We start from the raw sequence: 22,344 nt of genomic DNA, 5'->3' as shown, positions 1-22,344 counted from the left end.
AGCATACTGCTTCGGCAAGGCTACGTAAGGAAGCACTAGGCTGGTGTTACTGTGTCAGACCCATGATGGTGCTCCTTGAGGAGAGCACAGAAGTCTGACCACTTCACATATTGTTCACCTTGCAGCCCCCAAGCAACTCAACTGTTGTATTAAGGATTTTAGGCAGTACACACCTACCTAGTTCTTTCAGTACCCACTTACTGATTTGTTAAAAACAATCTGTCTAATCCCTCTTTGGACCTTCAGACACCGTTTCTTTCTTGCAGCCTTTGTAGCAGGCCAGATTCTATATGCCCACTGTGTAAATAAATCCTTTGTTTGCTTTAAACTGATCTCTTATTGGTGTCATCTAGTGCCTCTTGACTCTTGTATGGTAGGATCTGGTGATCACCTATTCTGCATTCAGCTTATCCACGTCTTACGTGACTTTGTAAAGCTTTATTGTATCTCTGACAGTATGACCAAGCCTTCTCCTCTCAAAGCTGGAGCCCCAGGCTTTTTAGCATTTTACCTGAGGCATTAAAACTCCAAACTAGAATTACAAAATATTTTGTATTTTTGTCAACAGTTCTCTATCTTTATCAACAGATTTTTATAATAATATAAATACTTACCTTGACCTATGGAACGACTTGCAAAATTATACATTTGCATTGCAATTGTGAAGTCTTCTAGGTTGTTCAAGAATTGGAAAAATGATCTAAACTCATCAAACGTGATACCCTAAAAAACAGAAGAATACACACTGTAAGAATTATCAGCAGTGATGACAACTGAATAAATACACCTTGCAGTTACATATGTCTACTTCAATTAAGAATAGATACTGCACACATTGAAAAAATACAGATTTGTACTGAAAGTCAATAAAGTAAAGAACTGGGAGTCTCCTGAGGAATGCAAGATGTCTTCCCTCTTTGCCACTGCAATGGATAGCAATTCTTACCCAAAAAGCAGTCAAAAATATTGTTCCATTGCTTAAGGCAATCTTTAGGAATTCCAGGATTATTATGATACAGCAGTCAATATTGAGAGTAAGAGTCTAGGACTGCATGATTATTGGAGCATGCTTACTATTGAAAACCTGCAAACCACTATTATATATATGTGAGTACGTGCACTCACATAAATACATTGAATGAATTCATAAATATAAGTTATGACCTAACTTAAGTCCTCTACTTTAAGATGAAGTTTTTACATATCCAGATTTAGATACCTGTCTCTTCAGCTGATACTCCACGTATCAGGTATTGCAAGGTTTGTCCTGCTTTTAAAAAAAATCCTTTTGCATTTTAACCAGACTTCAGGGAATCTTGTGAGAAATTTTCTCTGAAAATGCTGTTGTTAAAAGGCCTTATTTTTTCTTCTTCCTTTAAAGATACTTACTTGTTCTGCTTTTCTCTCATCTTAGCTACAAATTCAAAGACCTGATAACTACCTCTAAATCAATTTTGAATGAGACCTTAAACAGAGACTTTCAGTTAAGCCAGGACCACTGCCTGTATCTCATTCTCCATGGTCTGTCGGCCATTCTGAACATGGGATGGCACTCTTTTGTCAAACCTTGATCTCCCTGGCCTCCCTTAACTATCATTCGTAGCTATTCTTGTGTCTGTTTTTATCCTTTTGTCCTATTGAATTATGTCTCTCTGAAAACAAACCTGAAGATAACAGAAAGGCCTGCGAGCCTTTCTGTTCAAACTGAAGTCTTGACCTATGTCTCTCCTCCAAGATATACACAGTCATCACAGTATGGCGGAATATACCGCAGGTTTGTGGCAGAGCAGAAAATGGCAGAGGTTGGGCACAAACCCATATAAGACAGCAAGCAGTGTGGTAAATGTGGAGAGCAATATAATATTGTTAAAATAAAAGATTTTAATGGGCCTCCAGACACTTGAGGTGTAAACCACTGCTTAAGTGATCCTATCTAAGCTCTAGCTAAGATTTTTAAACAGTTTGATTGGAGAGCTTGACATATCTCCATCATGAATTGCTTTTCTCAACAAGCATACTTATTCTCTGTTTCACCCTTTGCAATTGGGAGGAAACTCTCATAGACACCAGCCAAACCACCGCCCTATTCTCTTTAAAATTTTTATCTTAACAGCTTAATTTACTAATATTAACCAACACTGTCTTCTTGTTTAGTTGCATTTGACATCTAATATGACATCAAACTTTAAGTCCAAGTTCTGTTTCTTGCACTGTTTAGACTGAAAACTCGCTGGGGTTTTTGTAATATATTTGTGAAATACCAAGATCAGTGAAACTTGAGTCCCCTGGTGAGGACTCTCAGTACTATGGCAAAACAGCAATAACAGAAAACGGCCATCAAAGTCTTGAGCTGCCATTTTTAAGTTCACAATAATCTTTACAAATCCTTAATTTGCACCAATTTGTCTGTGAAGTTTCTGAATGTGAGAGATACTGTAAGAGGTCAGGCTACTGCAAAAATCCTGGCTCCTTCCATGTAACTAGGCAGGAGATGACCAGTCTAGATGGAATGTAGCCCTTGTGTAGGAAAGGCTGAGAACTGCTGGTCTACAAACAAGCCTTTGTGCTTCTGTGTTTCTACTTGTGATGAAAACTGCTGCCACGAGTTTACGCTGGAGATGACGCAGGGAAATAAAGGAGCCACACCTGCAGTCCATGGCTAAACTGTACAAATTCCAAAACATTTTAGCAATGAAAAAGATCTCTGGCTTCATTTTAGACTTCTACAGCTTCTGCTGAAATCATCTGTAACCATTTCCTCTCAAGGAAAGCCAGCAAAGGACACAAAAGAGGCAGAAGGGCAGACAAAATGACACTCAAAGAGAGTTGGGCATACAGCATTCTACTGTCCCTCTCCTTTCCTAGGGCCATATTCTGTTCAACTGGTAATTGTAAAAACATTTATCAATTTGCCATATGTTTTGCATTTTGACATAGGAAATTATCTATGTGTAGATAACCCAGAATTTTCCTACGGGAAACTATTTCTTTTCTATGTAAAAGGAAGCCAACTTTTATTTATTTGGACAGATTATATTTTACTACAGCGAATAAAACTGTTACATTAATGCACCAACGCTGTTAGAATGCGTAGACTTTCTTTAGGAGCTGATATTTGTAGTAATTCAATGTGCCAGCTTAAATGAATCACTGCTTGGCATCTAGTTAGTAAAGGGAGGAAAACATCCTGTGAGCAGGCAGCCTGCCAGCTGAACATTTTAACGTGACTTCAGTACACCAAATGATCATCGTGTTGCTTTAGAGGCTTCTACATACAGCGCCAAAAAAGATTAACATTTTCAACTGCAAAAGTAGCTGCCTATTACTTGACAGGCTAGGCTAAATTTTCTTCTAAATGGAATCCTCTGATTCGTATTAGCATTGCAGCATACCACTGTAATAATGAGTAGGTTTTGAATTATAATGTTATTACAAGTGTAACAAAGTGCAAACATATGAACACCACCTCCATGGCAATAAAGAGGCAAAATCCCATTCTCAAAAGCCTGAGGCCAGCACAGGAGACGTCACAGGGGTTTACTTTTTCCACTGACAGCACATTTACCAAGCCAGTGATACGGAGCTACGGAAAATGGCAATGTCTTGTTTTACTTAATGGAGGTATAGCATATGACATACAGCTATATGGCACTGGTCAAGTGCCAGGATAGTCCCCAAACACACCATAAGCAAACCAGTAACTGAGACTGCCTTCTGTGTGGAAGTTTGCTTTAGCTGGTGGTCCCACCAGAGACCAAGAACTACTGTGGAAGACCTTGTATCCGAACAGTGGCATTGGAAGCCTTAAGAGAGGAACTTCAAAGAATACTTCTTTGTGTTTAAAAGAAAGTCTGTATTTATATTTACTTAATTGACTTCATTTTTGCCATTCAAAGAAGTATTTCTCTATACCTACAACTGTCATTATTTTTCAGTTACCCAAGTTATACTTGTGTCGTCGTTACACAAGCCTCAAAGTTTGTTGGTTTTTTTTCTTTTTCAGACTTACCCCTAAACAAAAAACATCTGGGAACCATGCCAAAAGGGCTTTATACCACTTCTGTTGCACTGTCTTGGCTTTGAATATTGAAAGCTACATATGCCTTTTAGAGTAGTTAGAACTGAGCGCCTCAGTGGTTCACCTGGGAACTCAGAAGGGGTCACTGCACAGGAACCCTGATCCCAGTTATTACCACTTTATCTTACACCTAAACTGGTGCAAAAGAGACAGCCCTGATTTCCCTTTCTACTCCACAGCTATGTTTATCTCTCAGTGGACCTAAATGCTGTACAACCATGGGAAGAATCAAATAATCCAGGTATTTTAAGAGAAAACTGTTGATTTTCGGAATGTGCTTCTTTCTATCGGGTCAGCTGATTTCTCTTACTTTGTAGACTAAAATGACAATGTAATTTCTCAAATAAAAAACCAACACAAAAACAAACAACAAAACAAAAACCCCCTGTCCAAACCAATCTATTACTTTTCTTCAAAACTCTGCTGCCAATGCTATTAAAATAAATAGCTATTGAAAAAGTTACGATTTCCAGGACAGATTAATCTGATCTCGTTCTGTAAACACAAACAGGAGTATATCCAAAACATCCCTTTCAACATTATCCTATTGATTTCCATTGATGCATAGTTGCCACGACATTTCTCTCAGATACACTTCTGACAACTCATTTGTTGTGAAACAAATGGACTATCTACCTCATGACGTTTACTGTTTTTATTATCTTTTCTAACTCTTCAGCCATTAATAATATACTATATACAAGTGATCCGTTCTTAAGACTATAAAACGGCTCTGTAAGAGGTGTCAAGGTTATTTCTGAGGACATGCTATTCCAGCGGCAGTGCAAAAGAGAAGAAAAATAGTTCTTTTAATGCTTCATTGTTAGAAAACTGTTCTTTATCAAGTCTTACAGTTTATGGTGTTTAAATTGAAATGCCATATAATACAAAGCTTTGTCACCTAAACTTCAAAAATACCACTAGGTACATCCTACGGAACCTAAGTCCACGCTATTTACTCTTCTACCTCTATTCAGTAAGTAATCTGAAAAACGTGAGAGACACAGCTTATGATCAGAATAAAATCCTGGTGGTAGTTAATTCAGTGACAGAATCTCATTCAGTCCAACAAGGCTATGTTCTCATCTTGATGACACCGGGACTGGATGCTGCGGCCCACTGCTGTTCTAGCTAAACAATTACCTTTTCTTCAGGAATCCTGCAGCGCATGTTTTCCAGGTAACTTGATGTATTTTCCACATTTGTATACCTCAAAAGAATATGGGCAAAGTCTTCCTCACTGATGGTGTTCATCCCATTAGAGTAGGAAAGAAATTCTATCTCTAGAACCTCAGTTTGTAGGTTATCCATAAATCTAAAACACAAACATAAATATGAATAAACAATAATACCTTGTATTTCTACTATTCATGTCCTTAAAAGAGTCGTAGAATATGAAGCCGAACAGCATTATGCAAGTTAATTCCCTCTTCATAGCACTGACGGCAATTTTGGTAAATCTCTTATCTATGTTGACACATTTTCTAAACAATACATCAATCAACTCAAAGATGAAGTGTTTTATTAAGGATTAGAATGACTTAATACTTACATTTCTGATTTACTTCTAGTTTGTGTTTGCTTCATTTTCTTCTTCAGTGGGTCACTGATATTTATTTATGTCAAAAATTCCGTCATGGTACTAAATTAATTCCCAAAATTTACTCCCCATATAGCTACTTACAGATTGCAATCAAACCTTACCTTTCTCTTCTTAACAAGCTAAGTATGACGAAGTCTTGCAGCCTTTCTATCTAAACTATTATTTTTTTTTAATACTTCACTATTCTTGTGATTTTTCTATAAACTCTTCTCAACTTAGCAACATATTTAGTATCTTCTGGACACCAAAATTGGTTAAGAGGTATATATAAAGTATATATAAAACCAGCTACATATAAAAAGGAAATATAACTTCCCTGATTCTGCTTGATGTTCTAGTTATACAACCAAGGATGAAATAAGCTCTCCAGTCACAGTACTGCACCGGGAGCTCATGTTCATCTGATTGACAATCACAACCTGTGACATTTCCCTGTTACAGGTTCTCAAGAGTCCCCATCCTGTAGACATTGCCTGCAACACTCCCTCCTGATATATAACTTGACTTCTAAGAACTATGAGGAGCTCAAATCAAAGGGATGTCTAGGCAAACGTCTAAGTGCAAGGTAAATGTACAACCGCATTTCCCTCACCAGTCCATAGTTTAATGATCTTTTGAGCTGGTGAAGTAGTGAATAAAACTTGATGGATCCCTCTTTCATTAAACAACTGCTAGGTTTTGATCTCTTTAGCATTCACATCTTACAGCAATAGCTGTACATTTTAACTAGATGCCTTTTGAAAAAGTACCTTCTTTTCTGGTTCTTGTTTTGAACTCACATCACGATTTCACTTGATGAGATAGTTTATATATAATGTGAAATACTGAACACTTTTCATGACATACATAATTTTAAGGCGAAGTATTTTGCAAACATCTGATTTATTAGAATGTGTAGTTAGGTGGTAATTATAAAGACAATATGTATTGGGAGTATTTACTGAGGAAACAATAACCAAATACCATCTCTTTCAGTTACACAAAAACATACAGTTTTATGGCTCTGTTTTTATGGCACTCTCCCTATATTTTTGAATTCTATTTTAACTGGAGTAACGATTAAGCCAATGGCTTCCACTGTGTTTTCACTTTTTCCCAAAGAAGCTTGTTCTAGGGTGCCTACACGGTAACTTCAGAAAAACTGTTACATTTAAAGATGTCCCCAAGAGCAGAGATGCACGCACAAGATTTTTTTTAAAGCACTGACAAACAGGGGAAACAATAAAAATAATTAAAAACCAAGAAGAAATTCCTACATACCAGTAAGAACAGGGTTGGGGTATAACCTCTCCACCCCAAGCCAACTACGCACACAAGTGCTATCAAAAGTTGCCAATGCAGCAGCATTAGTACAGGACTTTTTCTTGCTGGTCCACTTACTGTTTTATTTTGCTCTTTGCATATATAACACACACAAAGGGAACATAAACTATTATACATGCCTGCATAAACTATGTGTATAGTAATACAATACACATTAAGTGGAACAAGCATGCAAGTATTTTTTACAAGGAATTAAATAAAATTGAGACTCACCTATAAAAATCTTCAAAGTTCAGTTCAGCTTTTCCTCTCTTGCCGAAAAAGTGTACAAGCAGTGTAGTATCTGACAGTGAACTTGACATATCATCAGTACGCTTAAATATTAGAATAAAAGAAATTAAAGGCCATGATTGGATCAGTTACAGAACTATAATCTGAGAATGCCTATCCTCACAATAGACCTTTCTATTAGAAGAGTTCGTTTTATGTTTGCAGTCTTAAGAAAAACTTCAGCATTAAAATCCTTTAAATTAATATAGTCATGCAATTTTCACACAAAATGGCATTAGGTTGTTAATTGCATTTAGTAGAAAACACTTACAACAATATAAGGAAGCTGCAATGAAGGGGGGGAAGCATGAAAAATAAAACCAGAAACTCTTGAGAAAAAGAATTTCTAGTCATTTCTGAAAACCATAAAAATAACTCCATTCAGACAAAATCTCCTTTCCCTTCTAATGTGCAACTACAAAGAAACTAAGGGACATTACTTCATATACTTTTATTTTATATTTCAAAATTATTAATATGGGATTGTATTCCAAAACTACTCACATCAGTCAGGTGTACTTTATATGATTCTCTTCTGTAAGCAGCAGATGTCTACAGTTTAAATTTTATTGCCCAAATATATGTAAAATAACAGAATTGAAAAAATTTTGAAATCACGAGGTAATATTTTGAGTCATTCTCTCAAGAACGTTCCTTATCCACCAGGTCTGTGGTCTCTGCATCAAACAAGAATCTCTGAACATGTACTAATTCTCTTTCCTTAAAAAATATCGACTTTGAAGGCACAGAATTAGAGTAGTAACACCAACTAATTTTGAGCATATGTAATAGCAAGAATTGTAAATAGGAAGATATGCATATAAACAGAAGTAACTACCACCTGATTGTGCAACACTGTACTTTTTTACTACATATTCATTATCCATAAGTGTCACGTATGTGCATTGATTTAAGCTCTTTTACAAAGAGTCTCTTGATATACTGAAAAGCTAGAAAAATAATTCAGTAATATAAGGCTCCTAAGCAAGCCATAGTATTCCACCATGGCAATGTCCTTCTGGCATTAACATGCATCTGCCAACATTTGAAATTGAAAAAGTAACACATTTAGTCTCCCTGCTGCACATGCCTAGGGAGAACCTTCTGTCTGTGCTCTCATTTTTCTTGCAAAGACAAGATCCTACCAAAAGCAAAGAGTGGGAGCCAGTAGTTTTTGCTCAGCCTATGCAAGCTACCACCCATCAGCAACACCATATTTTTGTGGAAGTGTGCCTGCCAACTCTACTGTGAAATGTACAGAACAGAATATACAGTACGGCAACCTAGTAAGTATACGGGAGATGTAGTAGTACTAATTTATCACCATAACGATAGTTTACAAACCTACGGGATTTATTCTAAGTATAGGAAACAGTTTATACAGATCTATAAAGATCTGCATATACAAACCTGCAAGCTGCACTCAAAGAGTCCTTTAGGTCTGACTTGATTTCATAACTGAAGAGGCTATAAATTTATAACAGATGGAGAAACTCTAAATGAAGAAACTAGGAAGACATTTTGAACACTATGCAGCAGTTCAACGTCATGTACCATGAAAAACCATTTCACAGCTACATTCTCTGCAATATACTCTATTAATTTCAAATGTACACACTGATTTGTAAAAAATGTAAAATGCAATATCCATTAAAAGTATTTCTGTATCAACAACAAGGAAAAAATGAGGCAGTAAAAATACTGATCCTTTCAGCATCCAAGAACTAAAGAAATGAGAGAGACTTTTCTGTACTTCAGTATAATCAGTTCAGGATTCTCAAGATTGTATTACGTGTGCTCTAGCTTCCTCTTTATTCTCATATTCTTCTCCAGGGAGAAATAAGATGACATAGTGTATATATAGGTAGAGAGATATTTCATGTCCTTCAATTAAGACAGCACTGCTCTTCGAGTGAGCAAACTAATTCAGAAAAGTAATCACTATTTGTCTTTTAATATTGTTACCCTCCACTACAGAACACAATATACTGAAATGCAGATACCCTGATTTCTTATGTCTTTTAAGCAATTAAATCCCTAAGCACATTCAAACAATTTCCCTCAAGTACACTGAAAAGATATCAAATGTTAAATTACAGCCTTTCATCTTGCAAAAACATTTCAAAACCTTAGACTTAGGTTGCATTCACCCATATCTAAAGAACCATTTAAAAAAAATACAATCTGTAAGTCTTTTCACAATTCCCATTTGGTCAGCCTCACTAAATGAAACAAACCCAAACAAAAACCTCACCCCAGAAACTCAACCCAGTATGCTTCTCGGCAGAACCGCAGGCAACTGAAAACTATTCCTGTGCTCCTTCTGCATTGATAGCATTAAAGACATTCTCTCTCTTAAGGGGTAAGGATAAAAATAAAAGCCTTAATAATTTAAAACTATTATTTACTGTTCATAATAAAGTGAATTTCGTATTTTAGATCAGTGAAAATGAAATGATCACACCTATTTACATATATAAAAATGTAAGCCTCTATTTTGATCTAATATATTCTGCAGTCATTTACATGAGAATAAAACCCTGCCTTATTTATCTTTACACTAACTCTTAATACAAATACAGGTAAAGTGTTTCAGTTGCATTACTGGCTTGCTGCACAATGGCAACATCTTTTCCTCTCAATTTCCTAACCTGAAGAGAAGGAAATCTATTTTTTTAATGTATTTTCTGCAAAATTAATTTCTAGCTTTTGATTAAAGAGGGTTGACTAAAAGGAAGTTATACTCAAGAACAATGGTCCACTTGAAGGAACATATTCTGAGAATAAAGTATGCATATAATGCGCTAAATTAAAAAGAACTTTCTTAGTGCAAGTCCCTGATTTTTCAATATTTATAGTAATAAATCTACTCATTTCCAGTTTCACTTAGTAATTTAAGAATAAACCCACAAACTGAATTCAGCGATAACTGGCATATTCCAACGGGATGGTGTAGTTGCTAAATGAGAAATAGCAGAAACAGCACTGCAAGCTGTCCTAGAAAGAAACTGGATGTGGTGAGTAACTTCTTTTCCCCCCAAAGAGACCTTGTAAGTTGATCCCCACAATAACAAACTTTATTTACTCTCCTTTTCAGTTTACACATGGCTTTCTCAAAAGGCTATGAAAAAACACAGACTTTAGTGTCACCTAGCTTTATGCCACTTTCTTAGTACAGATGGCTATATTATTATTCAGATGTGAGAGTACCTGGGAGAGATAAGAATATGGATGAAAGCCAGCTGGATCAAACTTAACCCAAGCATGATAATGATGATTATGGTGAGAAGTGAGAAATTGTCAGTGGAGCAAATGCAGGACATGATCTTTCTTCGTAAAATTATTTACAAGTGAGCAAAGAGACTTTTTATGCATTTTACAGACATTTTAAATCAATGCTTATTACAGCTGCTGTTAAACCTCCACTACATTGTAGTTACAGATACTAGTCTGAGGTATCAGATGTAAATTAAGACAGTTAATTCAGAAAACTCAGTGCCCCAAGCTCCTTAAACAGTCAATGAGAAGAGCAGCCCTGTCTCCCCTTTACGTCTCCCTTAGAAGACTAGACAGGAACACTGATGTCCTGGGTTTTAAAATCTGGTGGCATAAATAAGGACTGATAACTGGACTAGTAGTTTAGGAGCTCATCACTTTAAAAGCAAGGGAACAAAGGTTGGTTATACTGCTTTATTGCAAGATCACTACAAATGTATTATTACTGTGAATATTGCTACAAAACTCAATTCTGTAACACTACATTTTGTTTTGTTCAAAGGCAAACGAACTCAAGCTGAGAGGTACAGAGAAGGCCTATTTGATACCTGGGTTCTATCTTAAGAGAAAAATCAAAGACCTTGTTGTGTTCAGCCTATGAAAATTAAAACTGATAAACTGGGCTATGACTGCATTTATAAACACAACCGTAAGAAGATTAACACTAAAGAAGAAAAAGCCCTATGAGAATTAAGGGACAATAGACTGATATAAAGGGACTATGAGTAAATGTAGCCTGGAAATTAGAAAAAGCCCATCCAAGTCCTCAGGTTATTCAATAGCTTCTGCAGAACAACAGCAGGGACAAAACGCTAATTACTTTTAATATGGAGCACACATTGCTTATGAAGCAAAGAAAAAGACTGTTTTACCCCAGAGGTCGGTTTCAGTTCCTTGTTCTTTTTTCATTATGATCCTGCTTATGAAACATGGGACTTGAGACCAGAGTCAGAGGGGAGTTGCTGTATGTCCTTTAATGCCACAACCAGCAGAGCAATCACCCTCACTGTATGGGGCACAGAAAAGCCTCAATGATCTAGTTTTCTGACCCTCTTAAATGATCAATAAAAATAAATGTCTTAATTATCTGAAAGCAGATCATGAAACAAGAATCTTATCGGACTTTAAAGCACTATGGAAATCAATTTCACAGCTCAGTGATATTACTACTTCTCCATAATGATCATGTAATATTAAAAAAGGTTGATCAATGTTTTGGTTACTTTAAAATTCCTGATTTAATTCAAGAATTAAAACAATCTCTGCATGACACTGGTTTTGTGAAGATAAGCTCTGATAACATACATAAAAAGCACATTAAGGACCTAAAGCTTAAAGGGCTGCAACTCTCACTCAAGTTGTCATACCACTCGACCAAGCTTAAATTACAAAGGTTTCCTGAATTACTTCTCTAACTGTGAAATATTGTCACTACTAGCATTAGAAAAATGTTTCTTATGGTAAGGAGTGAAGAGGACTTGATCTTCCAACTCTTTCAAAATACAACTTTGCTTTTACTTGGAAATGACAACTTTCAATTATCGCATTGCACAGAACCAAATCCATTTCAACTGAGAACTTTAAGGTTTAAAAAAATAATAGTTAACAGAAAGAGAAGAAACAAAGTGCATAAAACAGGAAAATAATCAGAACATAAATAAATAAAATAGCAGTCTGTTTATGGACCAGAGACAGAGGTTGTCTTATACCTCCGCAAGGTCCGAAAAGAGTGCTTGGCTTGTGCTACGTCTCAAAGTATCCCAATAGCTTCTGGGGACAAGGTCCTCTCCTTCTGTTTTAAGAACCTGCAGAAGTTTCAAGAAGCACAATTGTTTGAAAACCAAAAAACAATAAAACAACCACTACAGACTTTAAAATCTTTTTCAACTGATCTTCAAAAGCATGCCTTGATTCTTCTGCTTCTACACAGAGAAATTTCTACCCAGCTACATGACACTTTGTACATGAAGGTAACACTGGACTATTACAGATACTTGCTTATCACTCATAACTTGGCTGTGCCAAAAGTATCACCAGACTCCACTCTCCCAAACAAAATAGAGAAAATGTAAACTGAAAATATTAAAAGTATATGTGAAAATGTCCATCTAAACTCAGTATATTGCTGTTGTTTTTTCTAACAATTCTTTGCAAAAAATATTAAATACTTATGAAATTTGTTTTCCCATTGGTCAAAATAGATATCACCATACAACTAGTTATATAAAATTAATTTCATGCAATAATCAGGATGATATCCTTGCACCAATGCAGAAATGCAAAAACCCAAGCCTAATTAAGTCCAGCTTCAACTGTAATATACTTATCAAGGAAATGCTATGCCCACCAGATGATCAAACTTACCTTGTTTAGATAGAAAATATGTGTTTAATCTGTCCAAGGAAAATATGCTTACCTTTTTGCTCTGAAATGTTTCATTTTTTGAAGCCTAAAAAATTTTCCTTTTTAAAACAGGTCTTCCCTTATCTTGCAATTAGTCTTGGAAGAGCTACACAATACTCCCCCACCACCCCACCACCCCGCCAAAGAATCTTGGGGAGGTGACACTAAAGACAGCAGAAGGCTATTTTAACTTGGGTAGGGTTACTGCAACTGAATGGATTTTCCCCTTTCTCTCCACAAGTTAATCTAAACTACAGCTACTTTCAGAGCTCCCCTCCCATGTCCATCTGGGCAGGCAAGACAAAAAAATGAGTTTAATCTCCTAACTAGAAATTAAACCCATTTTTTTAACTCAGCACATATTGTTCTCTCAGAAGATTTACACTGCAATGTGTAAAATCACAGTTATCATAAAGAAGACTGTTCAGAGTTGAAGGTTTACTGTCTCTAAGTATTTTACATTATGTCAACACATTGTATGTACTGCTTCTAGAAGTTCTGTTACATACTTCCTCACTAACTAATTCAACTCAGCTCCTTCTGTAAATTGCCATCACAGAAACATGATAAAACTACCAGGAATTATACCCACGCTTAATGTGTATTATACTTTTGTCTCACTTTTGAAAAATTCTGGTTTTATCTTTCTGTTCCTATGTCGTGGCCACTGTACTCCATACCATCCTAAATTGCTAAACTTAAACTTGTTCACTGGAGTGTGTGCAGGATTAGGTCCTTAGCAGTTTCTCTCTTAGACTTATTTATCCCATTGATGTTTACTGGGTCATGTGAATAAACACTACCTCATTCTTTTATGCATACAATTCTGCAATTATCTATTTTAAGTAGTCACTGAATTTGTTCTCTTACTGGAGATGTACTTTAGTCAATGAAATTAGTACTTCTGGGCGTGCACATTTCACTTTCCTTACATGCATCTCCCTATAACTATCATGTTCTGGTTGGCATTTGGCTAGTGAACGCACTCATGCAACACATGCTGAAGTAGCCTTAATACACAAATGCACTATGCACCAGAACATGATTTGAAAGAATTAACCTATCCAAATAAAAATGCAAAAATATTTAACCTATTTAAAACATCACTGTATGCACTCTATGGCTTACAGACCTTGACACTTCTCAAAAAATTAGAGCTGTTCTGAAGGATGAAGTGAGGAGAGGGGCCCTCAGCATTTCAGATCACCCCAGACATTTTAGGGTTCCATCTCCTTGGTCTTGAGTATTTTCAACTCCCCAGGACATCAGGAGAAACTGAAAAGGCTGCTACACTTCTTGTTTCAGTAGGAGAAATAGAAATCCCAATTTTCCTGGGGTGGGGGATTTGCTGGATACTGTGAATTCCTAAACACCTGAGTCTCCTTTGCATGGAGATCTCCACTCAGGCAGCAGGAGGGCAGCAAAGGATGGTGCACACCTGGGCATCATTTTGACAAAAAGTCTGGATGCGGCTAGTCTAGAAGGTGAATTATTTACTTAAGCTGAGAATTACTGCATGAGCAGGAAAGCCTAACTAGTTTGGTTTCACTGTAAAACAGGAGGTAGCAGAGGAATATGGCAACCACTGCACAGCACCTTTCACTGCAGCAAAGCCTTACCTAAAATCCATTTAATCTTAAGGGCTCACACCTCCTACTACATGGTTCTCACAACATTGCAGCACCTACATTGTATCACTGCACCTTTTCATTCAACAGAATTCCTTTCTGCATACTGCCCAAATTGTGGGTGCTAACTTCACAGGAAACAAACCTGTGCGTTCCTGTGAGCGACTATATAAAGAAACAGACTTTACAACTGGAAACTCACTAGTCACTAATTCTCATAGGTTCCCTCCTCTCACTTTGAATATCACGATTATCATACCAAAACAAGTTTAATTCTTCTACTTTAACATAAAATCATCTTTTATTACCACAGTTTTACTTCTGCTGTGTCCCAAAAATTAATCAGGCCATGACGAAAACATAAAAAAAATGCAGAAGACCTCTCCCCTTGCTGATTCTCTCTTCCAATCCTTCAAAATGATTGAAAATAACTTTGCTGTCACCTACATAATACAGGGACTATTTTCTGTAAAATCCTATTCTAGGTCATTGCTGAAAGTTCTTACTTGTTCTGTAAGTGAAGCACCAAAATATAAAAGCTCTCTTCTGGTTTCTTTTTTTTGGGGTAGGGGGAAACAAAGAGGTGAAGGATTCCTTTCACTATTACTTCACATTATACACAAGGAGACAAGACAGACCTGGATCAAATGACTCATGCAGGTTGACTTAATTTACGTACATTAATTAAAAACAAGTCCATAATTTTTTAAGATACATTTTGTCCTTTCCCTTAAAAATACTGTTTCCTTCATTTTATATAAATACAGCAATCTTTCCTCCTGGTAGGAATTCATGTTTCAGAATCCGTGCAACAAGCATGCACAATCTTTTATGCAAGTAAAAGATCCATCACATTTTTACTGAAGCAGAATTTACTTGATGAAAAAGATAAATATAGTAAATTTTCTTATAAAATATTGTTTCACCTCACTGGTTAAGACTGCATAAATTGAAAATAATTAGAGTACATACACTGTTAGTAGAAGTATGATATCCATAAAGTTGAAGACGCTGACATACAGCAAGAACAGGCCAAGCCAAGTATCACATGTCAGAGTGAAGTCAAAAGAGGGGGGGAAAAAGAAGACAACAGAATAAGTTACAATAAGCAAAGCTTTATTTTATATATTATTAGATTTTCTCATTTGCCTGGTTTTAAAAAGACAGTGAAGAAAAAATGGTTTTATCTTCAATCTCATTCTTAATATTTTCAAAAGAGAAGTACAGAGTTGCAGAGATTACTCTGAGGAGAAATGTTCCATTTTGCAATCTTTACTTTTTCCAAAAGCTCCTCCTTTGGGTGTAAGTTCCCTTTGTTCACAACAGACAGGGTGTGAGAGGTTCAACAACTGACCTACAGTTTTGAAGAGTTGAGAAGGACAGGTCTCCGGGTGGGAAGAAAAGATCCCTTTTTATGTTTAGGGAAGGTTTAAAAAGTATTAATTCTTGAAATTCAAACTTCCTATGGTTTCAGGGATAAAGATCTGAGATCAAGCACGTATGGTCCCAAAAGGATAATGGGCACTATGAGAAGCTTTGCAAATGTGTCAAAAACAAAAACAAAAACAAAAACAAAAAAAAAAAAAAAAAAAAAAAAAGAGGAATTTTTGCTGTAAATACACAAATCACAAACAAACATATTTTTTTCCGTTGTGGGCTTGACAGGGACTTGTCCCTGATTTTCAGTTGTCCAACAGTAAAATAAGTTTCTGCTACTGCTGCCATCCTCCAGACAAACCATCACAGACTTGTCTAATTCTGACTTACCTTTCTTATACACATCAGAAATGCAAATTTAACATTATATGAGCATTCAATATTCCACAAAAATCTATTTAGAGATTATAAACAATAAAAACATTTTGCAGTGATCATAAGCAGTATTTAATAAAAAAATTAAATCTGAACATAAAATTGAAGTCAACTTCTAACATTTCATCAGTTATTTTAAAACTACTATGTTAATAACAAGCATCAGGATCAGTATGTCTACATAAACAGCTTCAGTTAGTTATGAGGGCAGGATTATAGTTTGGTCTTGCCACTGAGATCTCTCACTCTTATACACAATAATACTGGGTCATTACTACTCACTTTTTCCTAAATTTATAGCCTCATATTAATATTATGTCATAATATGCAATACAGTATTCAAATGCTAATTTTTTCCTTTCTATAGACCACTTGACTATTTTTTTTTCAATAACTGCAGTTTAGGCTAAATATTGCTTTTTTCTATATATAAAGTTACAAATATTTTGAATATTTTTTAATGATATGAATTTACTGTTTGAAGAAAACATTGAAAGTGAAATATATACACACACAATTTTGTCCTACATCGAAGAGGACAACCCAACTACTAGCTGCAACTATTCCGATTTTACTTACCAGCAGTGCACGTTTTTCTTCATCTCCTTTCCTTTCTCTCTTCTCATTTTTTTTCCTGAAAATCTCTTGTAGCTAAAAAACAAACCATTTTATTCTTACTTAGTTTTCAAGCTATTTCATATGCATAACAATCCTTCATCAAGAGAAACACTGAAAACTATTAAAATTTAGTTTTTAATTAAATTATCAGTGTTTCAATGATGCTTTATTGCTCATATTCATGCCTGCATGTTCACTCTGTGACCTTAACCATCACACAGAAAAGAAAAAGGAACTATATCTTCCACAAAGTAAGGTTAATAATCCTAATTGGGAGCACAATAGTAAGAACATCATTATGTAGCTTTACATTTTAGCCAATCCAGCCTATACAAAAAGAGGGAGTTCCAGCATTTTTCACCACCTCTAGGCACATCATTTCTTGTAGGGAACTAATTAGTACCTGTGTGGCTATGTAGTCAGCTGGATCAATCTTTTTCATATTGTTAGTTTCCACTAGATCAGGTCTTACTCCTGCTGGTACAAGGGAGGGGTGGAAACACCTGGTGGGGGTGAAACATTCCCCTTCATCAGCAACAAACTACTACTCCAGAGTAATTTATCAAGCGCCCCTTTCTTTTTTCAAGTCTGTTCAAAGAATACCTCCAGGTCTTGTAAAACTTCTCTACATTAAGAGCTTAAAACATGACTTCTGAGAAAACCTCAAATACGAGACCTAAAACACACAGATTCTTGAGCATATTTATTTTTTGAAATTATATAAACTCTTCAGAGTAAGAAGTGGTCTGGACTTATCTTTCTTTGTAAGTATCTGTTTTATCTAGATATTTTTATTTATAGTAATACTTATTAATATTCCAAACCATTAGAGAAAAGTGTGTGTTTACTCTTCACATAGTATTAACTATGGTGCCACCTGTATCTCTGACAGTGGACTTCAGCTTTTCAAAAACTGCATGTGAAAAAATGTACTGCCACTTGCAGCATTTGCTAATCCCAAAGTAGGCTGCAAAAAAGAACAAACACCCTGGCTGACAAATCTGTCCTATCTAGAATACAGTATTTTCAGAACCAAACATCATGGTAGACAGACACAATTGTGGCAGTGGTTTCAAAGACCTGATTTTACCTACCAGAAGTCTGTAGATACTGTAGATATCCACAGATAAAAACCTGATACTCTAATGATACATACAGAACTCCCTGGGATTGGAATGTGAAAGGTAAAGTAAGTGTGATAAATTTTGCCAGCAAATTTTCCAAATTTAATTTCAGGGAAAGCAGATGACTAAGACAAAGGGATCAGGCCAGCTCTGCTGCAGGGGTATGACAACACTGAAGCAAATGAATACACTGTTTAGTGATTAAATAGCAAATGCATTTATAAATAACATTTTATGAATTTTCAAAATTTACTATTGTGTTCTAGAATTGCCTATACGGCAAATACAGACCAGAATATTGTGTGTCATTGTATCTATTTTTGAGTACAGGATCAATTTACAGACCTTGGTATGTTTTTTCTAATTCTTTGCAAACCTACAGGCACAAATTACTGTAACCTATGCCGACAAGGAAAAAGTCATGATAAGACATTTAGGTGGATGGTCTAGAGTACTACACAGTCTGCAATTCAAAACTGTGGAAAGAAAAAAGGTAAATGAAGAGAAGTAAAAAAAAAAAACAACCTTGTGAAAAGTGAAGTGACAAGCCATCAACTAGGAGAGAAGAGTGGCAGTAACTGAAAAAGAAAAAAAAAAAAAAAAAAAACAAACACCAAACCAGTAAAAAGCAATGCATCCTTGGATGTATTTCCCCTGCCACAGAGGCAAAGGGAGTAAGATTCTGTTGCACTCATCATTAGAGCACTTGCTAAACTTATGGAAATGGATCTTTTGTTCAGAAGGAGTGCTATAGGATACCGGGGAGTAGAAAAGTGAATACAAAAAGGATTTAGGAGTACTTTCATAGGAACACTGTTTGAAACAGGATAATGAGATTGACTGCTGAAAGCAGGAAAAACAAGATCTCCTGTAACAAGGCAACACAATCCTTCTGTTCCCTGACCTCACCCCTATGACATAAGCAAAGAGGAAAGCGCAAACACCATAGAATTAGGTTACAAAAACACTAAACCTGTTACCAGAAAAATTAAGTATTTTTTGACTCTTCACTACCCCTACTTCTCTCTACAAGAATCACATAACATGTGATCCCTACACCAATCTCTTCAAACTCTCTTTATTTGCAAAACTGAGTATTATTAACAATACTTCAAGTATTATGACAGCTGACTGTAATCAGTGGAGAAGTATTTTGCAAATGCTGGATATTGTTCAAATGGCAACACTTACAATCTCCTGCTTCCAGGCACACAGGAGATGATGCGTACCCAAGCAAGGTCACTACAGATGCCAAATGTATGTTCTGGGCCTGGGTCTGTCACAGCTCCAGCATCACTGAATGAAATTTTATTTTCATATTTAGTTTTATTTACACAGACATTATCAATTTACCTATCTATCTATTTTAGTCTTTCTCAGTTCAGATCTACCATTCCAACTTATGGGATTTGACCTAATTTTTAAAGGTTCACTGACACAGTAATCAAGCAGTTAGGGTCAGGTTTAATCTATACAAATTTGTTAAATAAAATAGGTGGAGAACAGTATAGCTAGTGTTTGCAAATTCTCCTTTCTTTCTTCTATCCATCAAATCTGGTAACAGAAGAAGAATAAGAAGGAGAAATTTTTATCAGGGGCCATGACAGAGAACAAATAAAAAGTAGGATGTTATAAAAAAACCAAATAAAAAGAGGAATATAAAAGCATAGTTAGAAAGAAAGATGCAATATCCATAGTTGAATATTGTCTTTGCTTCCTGCCTTATATACCTATTTGATTTCATCTGCAGCATCAGTTTTTGAAAGACAAAACCTCCTGCTTCAATTTCCTCACACTTAACTGTTGTAATGGAAGCCTTTTTTTTTTTCTAAAGTCGTCAGTCCACCACATTCCATTTTATTGACTCATAAAAGACTTTTTTTTCCTTTTTTTTTCTTTTTCCTCTAGTTTTCCTTTGGCCAATTAATCCAATCTTTGCTGGCTTTTCCCCCCAACTGTAGGACATAGTTATTAGGAATTAGCAAATATAAGGATCTGTACATTTAGTATTAGAACACAAAAAAAAATTATCAGCATGCCACAATTTGCAAGTGGTTACAGTTTCCAAAATAAATGAGACCTGTTCTGCTTCAGCTATGCCACCAGAAAACAAGACCCCAGATCTCAGATCTCATTTCATTGAAAAGGAGACTTGAGGGAAGTTCACTGTGTTGAGGACAGTTTCTTTCACATTTCAGTTTTCTTTAGGTTAGCACAGCTTACCTAAATCAAGGCTTATAACTTGATTTGAAAACCATTAAGAAACAGCACACAGGAAATTAGGGTGTCTTTGTTTTAAATAAATTCTGGTCTGACATTTAAATCAGTGTCTGTTCCATGTGTCTGTTCATATGTATGTTTGATTCCTTATATTTTGCTCCATCTTCTTCTTCAGTAAGGCAGTGGGCTTTTTCTCATGTATTTACTGTATTTATTTATAAACTCAACAACACAAAAGACATATGAAGATAAAAATTGATGTCTCCTGCAAATACCTTTTTTTACAAACATCTGATTCAATTCTTATAATTTTTATTCAATTAGTCACCTGTACTTGATCAGTAGAAAATAAAGATCTTGTGCTGTCTTCAGAAAGCTTATCTAAACCAACAAACCACAAAATTTTAAATGTTCATTTCTAAAGATGCATCAAAACCTGTTTGCCATAACTGTGTGTTTCAGTGTAATCCCAGACATCTGCTGCATATGGACATCACTAATTTAGAAAATTCTTGATTTATACTGTATACTGCAGTTTGTTAATATAAAGCCACGTAGTCACTGTAAAATCAGAAGCCCTAATGTTGAGTGAGTGTCCTGGTTTTTGCTGGGATAAAACTAGTTTTCTTCTCAGTAGCTGGTATGGTGCTGTGTTCTGGATTTAGTATGAGAATAATGTTGATAACACACTGATGTTTTAGTTGTGGCTAAGTAGTGCTTACTTTAAGTCAAGGACTTTTCAACTTTCCCATGCTCTGCCAGTGAGCAGGTGCACAAAAAGCTGGGAGGGAGCAGAGCCAGGACAGCTGACCCGAACTATCCAAAGGGATATTCCATACGCTAGAACATCATGCTCAGTATATAAACTGGGAGGGTTGGCCAGGGGCCACTGACCACGGCTGGGGGACTGGCTGAGCAGCTGGAAAAGATTCTTTTGCAAGTCCCTCCATCATTATGGTAATTAAATAATTCTGCTGACCATTGATACAGCAATATGACTTTAATAGCCTAATTATCTTTGAATGCAGTAGCAACTAAAGAGATCCAGAATAAAAACTGGAATTAAGCTTCAAAAATCATAATATATGACACACCTACACACTGTAATAAGAAACTACTATTTACCATTTACATTACACTGAATTTACTATTTACACTAAATAAAGGAAATAAACAACTGCACTCAATGAAGAATAGCTTATGTTCTCATGATTATTGAAATCATCATGAGTCCCAATCAAGAAAAAAAGATTAATTTCCAAGATTACATCAAAATGTTCAAAGACTGAAAATTATACGTACCACTAAGAACTCCTTTTTGTCCACCATCTCATTGCCATCAGTGTCAAACATGTTGAAAGCAATTCTAAAACCTGCATGTGGCTCTGCCAAAAAGAAGCTCATTCAATTATTTATTTCCTTGGAAAGAAAGCAAATATAAATGTCTAAAAAGTTATTTAGTGTTTATTTATAAAAGGCATATCCACAAGTAATTTAAATTGGCATGTTTGTATACATAGTAAATGCAAATCATAACATCAGTAAAACAGTATTACCCATGTTACGAAAACAGAAGGCATGCTCACAAATTCATACATCAGGGGAAATAAGACAGCAGAAATAGAATATAAAATAACCAAGAAAAATATCTCACAGTAATGGCTGGTTGGGTAGTTAAGAGTGTTAGTTCATAACTAGAGTCCATGTTATGTTAAAAAATACAAATTTGTAGAAAATTTTCTATGAAAAGACTGTTTGAAAAGACACTTAAAAGTTTTGCAAAAAAAGTACAGGATGCAACTTCTGGTCAAAACAAATCATGTGTTGAAAGAGACCCAGAATTTTCTTGTTTAGATGCTTAGAATCATTGACGTTTGAGATCAGGTTAGAACTTCAAATTATTTCTGAAACGTGGGGACTTCGAAGGTCACTGTAAGTGAAGCCTTTAGGAAACATTTTGGTGATACTCAGTGATTTGCAATATGGATG

General features: G+C 35.6%; 1 protein-coding gene across 6 annotated transcripts in view; it reads right to left on the bottom strand.

Annotated features, from left to right (window-relative positions):
* MICU3 (mitochondrial calcium uptake family member 3) overlaps nt 1-22,344 on the bottom strand; it is a 58,108-nt gene that overhangs the window by 12,746 nt on the left and 23,018 nt on the right. For 2 of the 6 annotated variants that reach the window (XM_040596373.1, XM_040596390.1), the window contains exons 6-12: nt 21,658-21,740; nt 16,973-17,044; nt 15,554-15,592; nt 12,260-12,355; nt 7,218-7,318; nt 5,222-5,393; nt 615-723 (exon numbers count right to left, since the gene is read on the bottom strand). In XM_040596373.1, the coding sequence (XP_040452307.1) occupies nt 615-723; nt 5,222-5,393; nt 7,218-7,318; nt 12,260-12,355; nt 15,554-15,592; nt 16,973-17,044; nt 21,658-21,740 (672 nt within the window). The remainder of the gene's footprint in view (nt 1-614; nt 724-5,221; nt 5,394-7,217; nt 7,319-12,259; nt 12,356-15,553; nt 15,593-16,972; nt 17,045-21,657; nt 21,741-22,344) is intronic. The other 4 variants (XM_040596381.1, XM_040596400.1, XM_040596408.1 and 1 more) reach the window with 3 other exon arrangements.

Source organism: Falco naumanni, chromosome 1 (genome assembly GCF_017639655.2).
Source record: "Falco naumanni isolate bFalNau1 chromosome 1, bFalNau1.pat, whole genome shotgun sequence".
NCBI classification, from domain to species: Eukaryota; Metazoa; Chordata; class Aves; order Falconiformes; family Falconidae; genus Falco; species Falco naumanni.
This window is presented reverse-complemented; position numbering and strand designations above follow the sequence as displayed.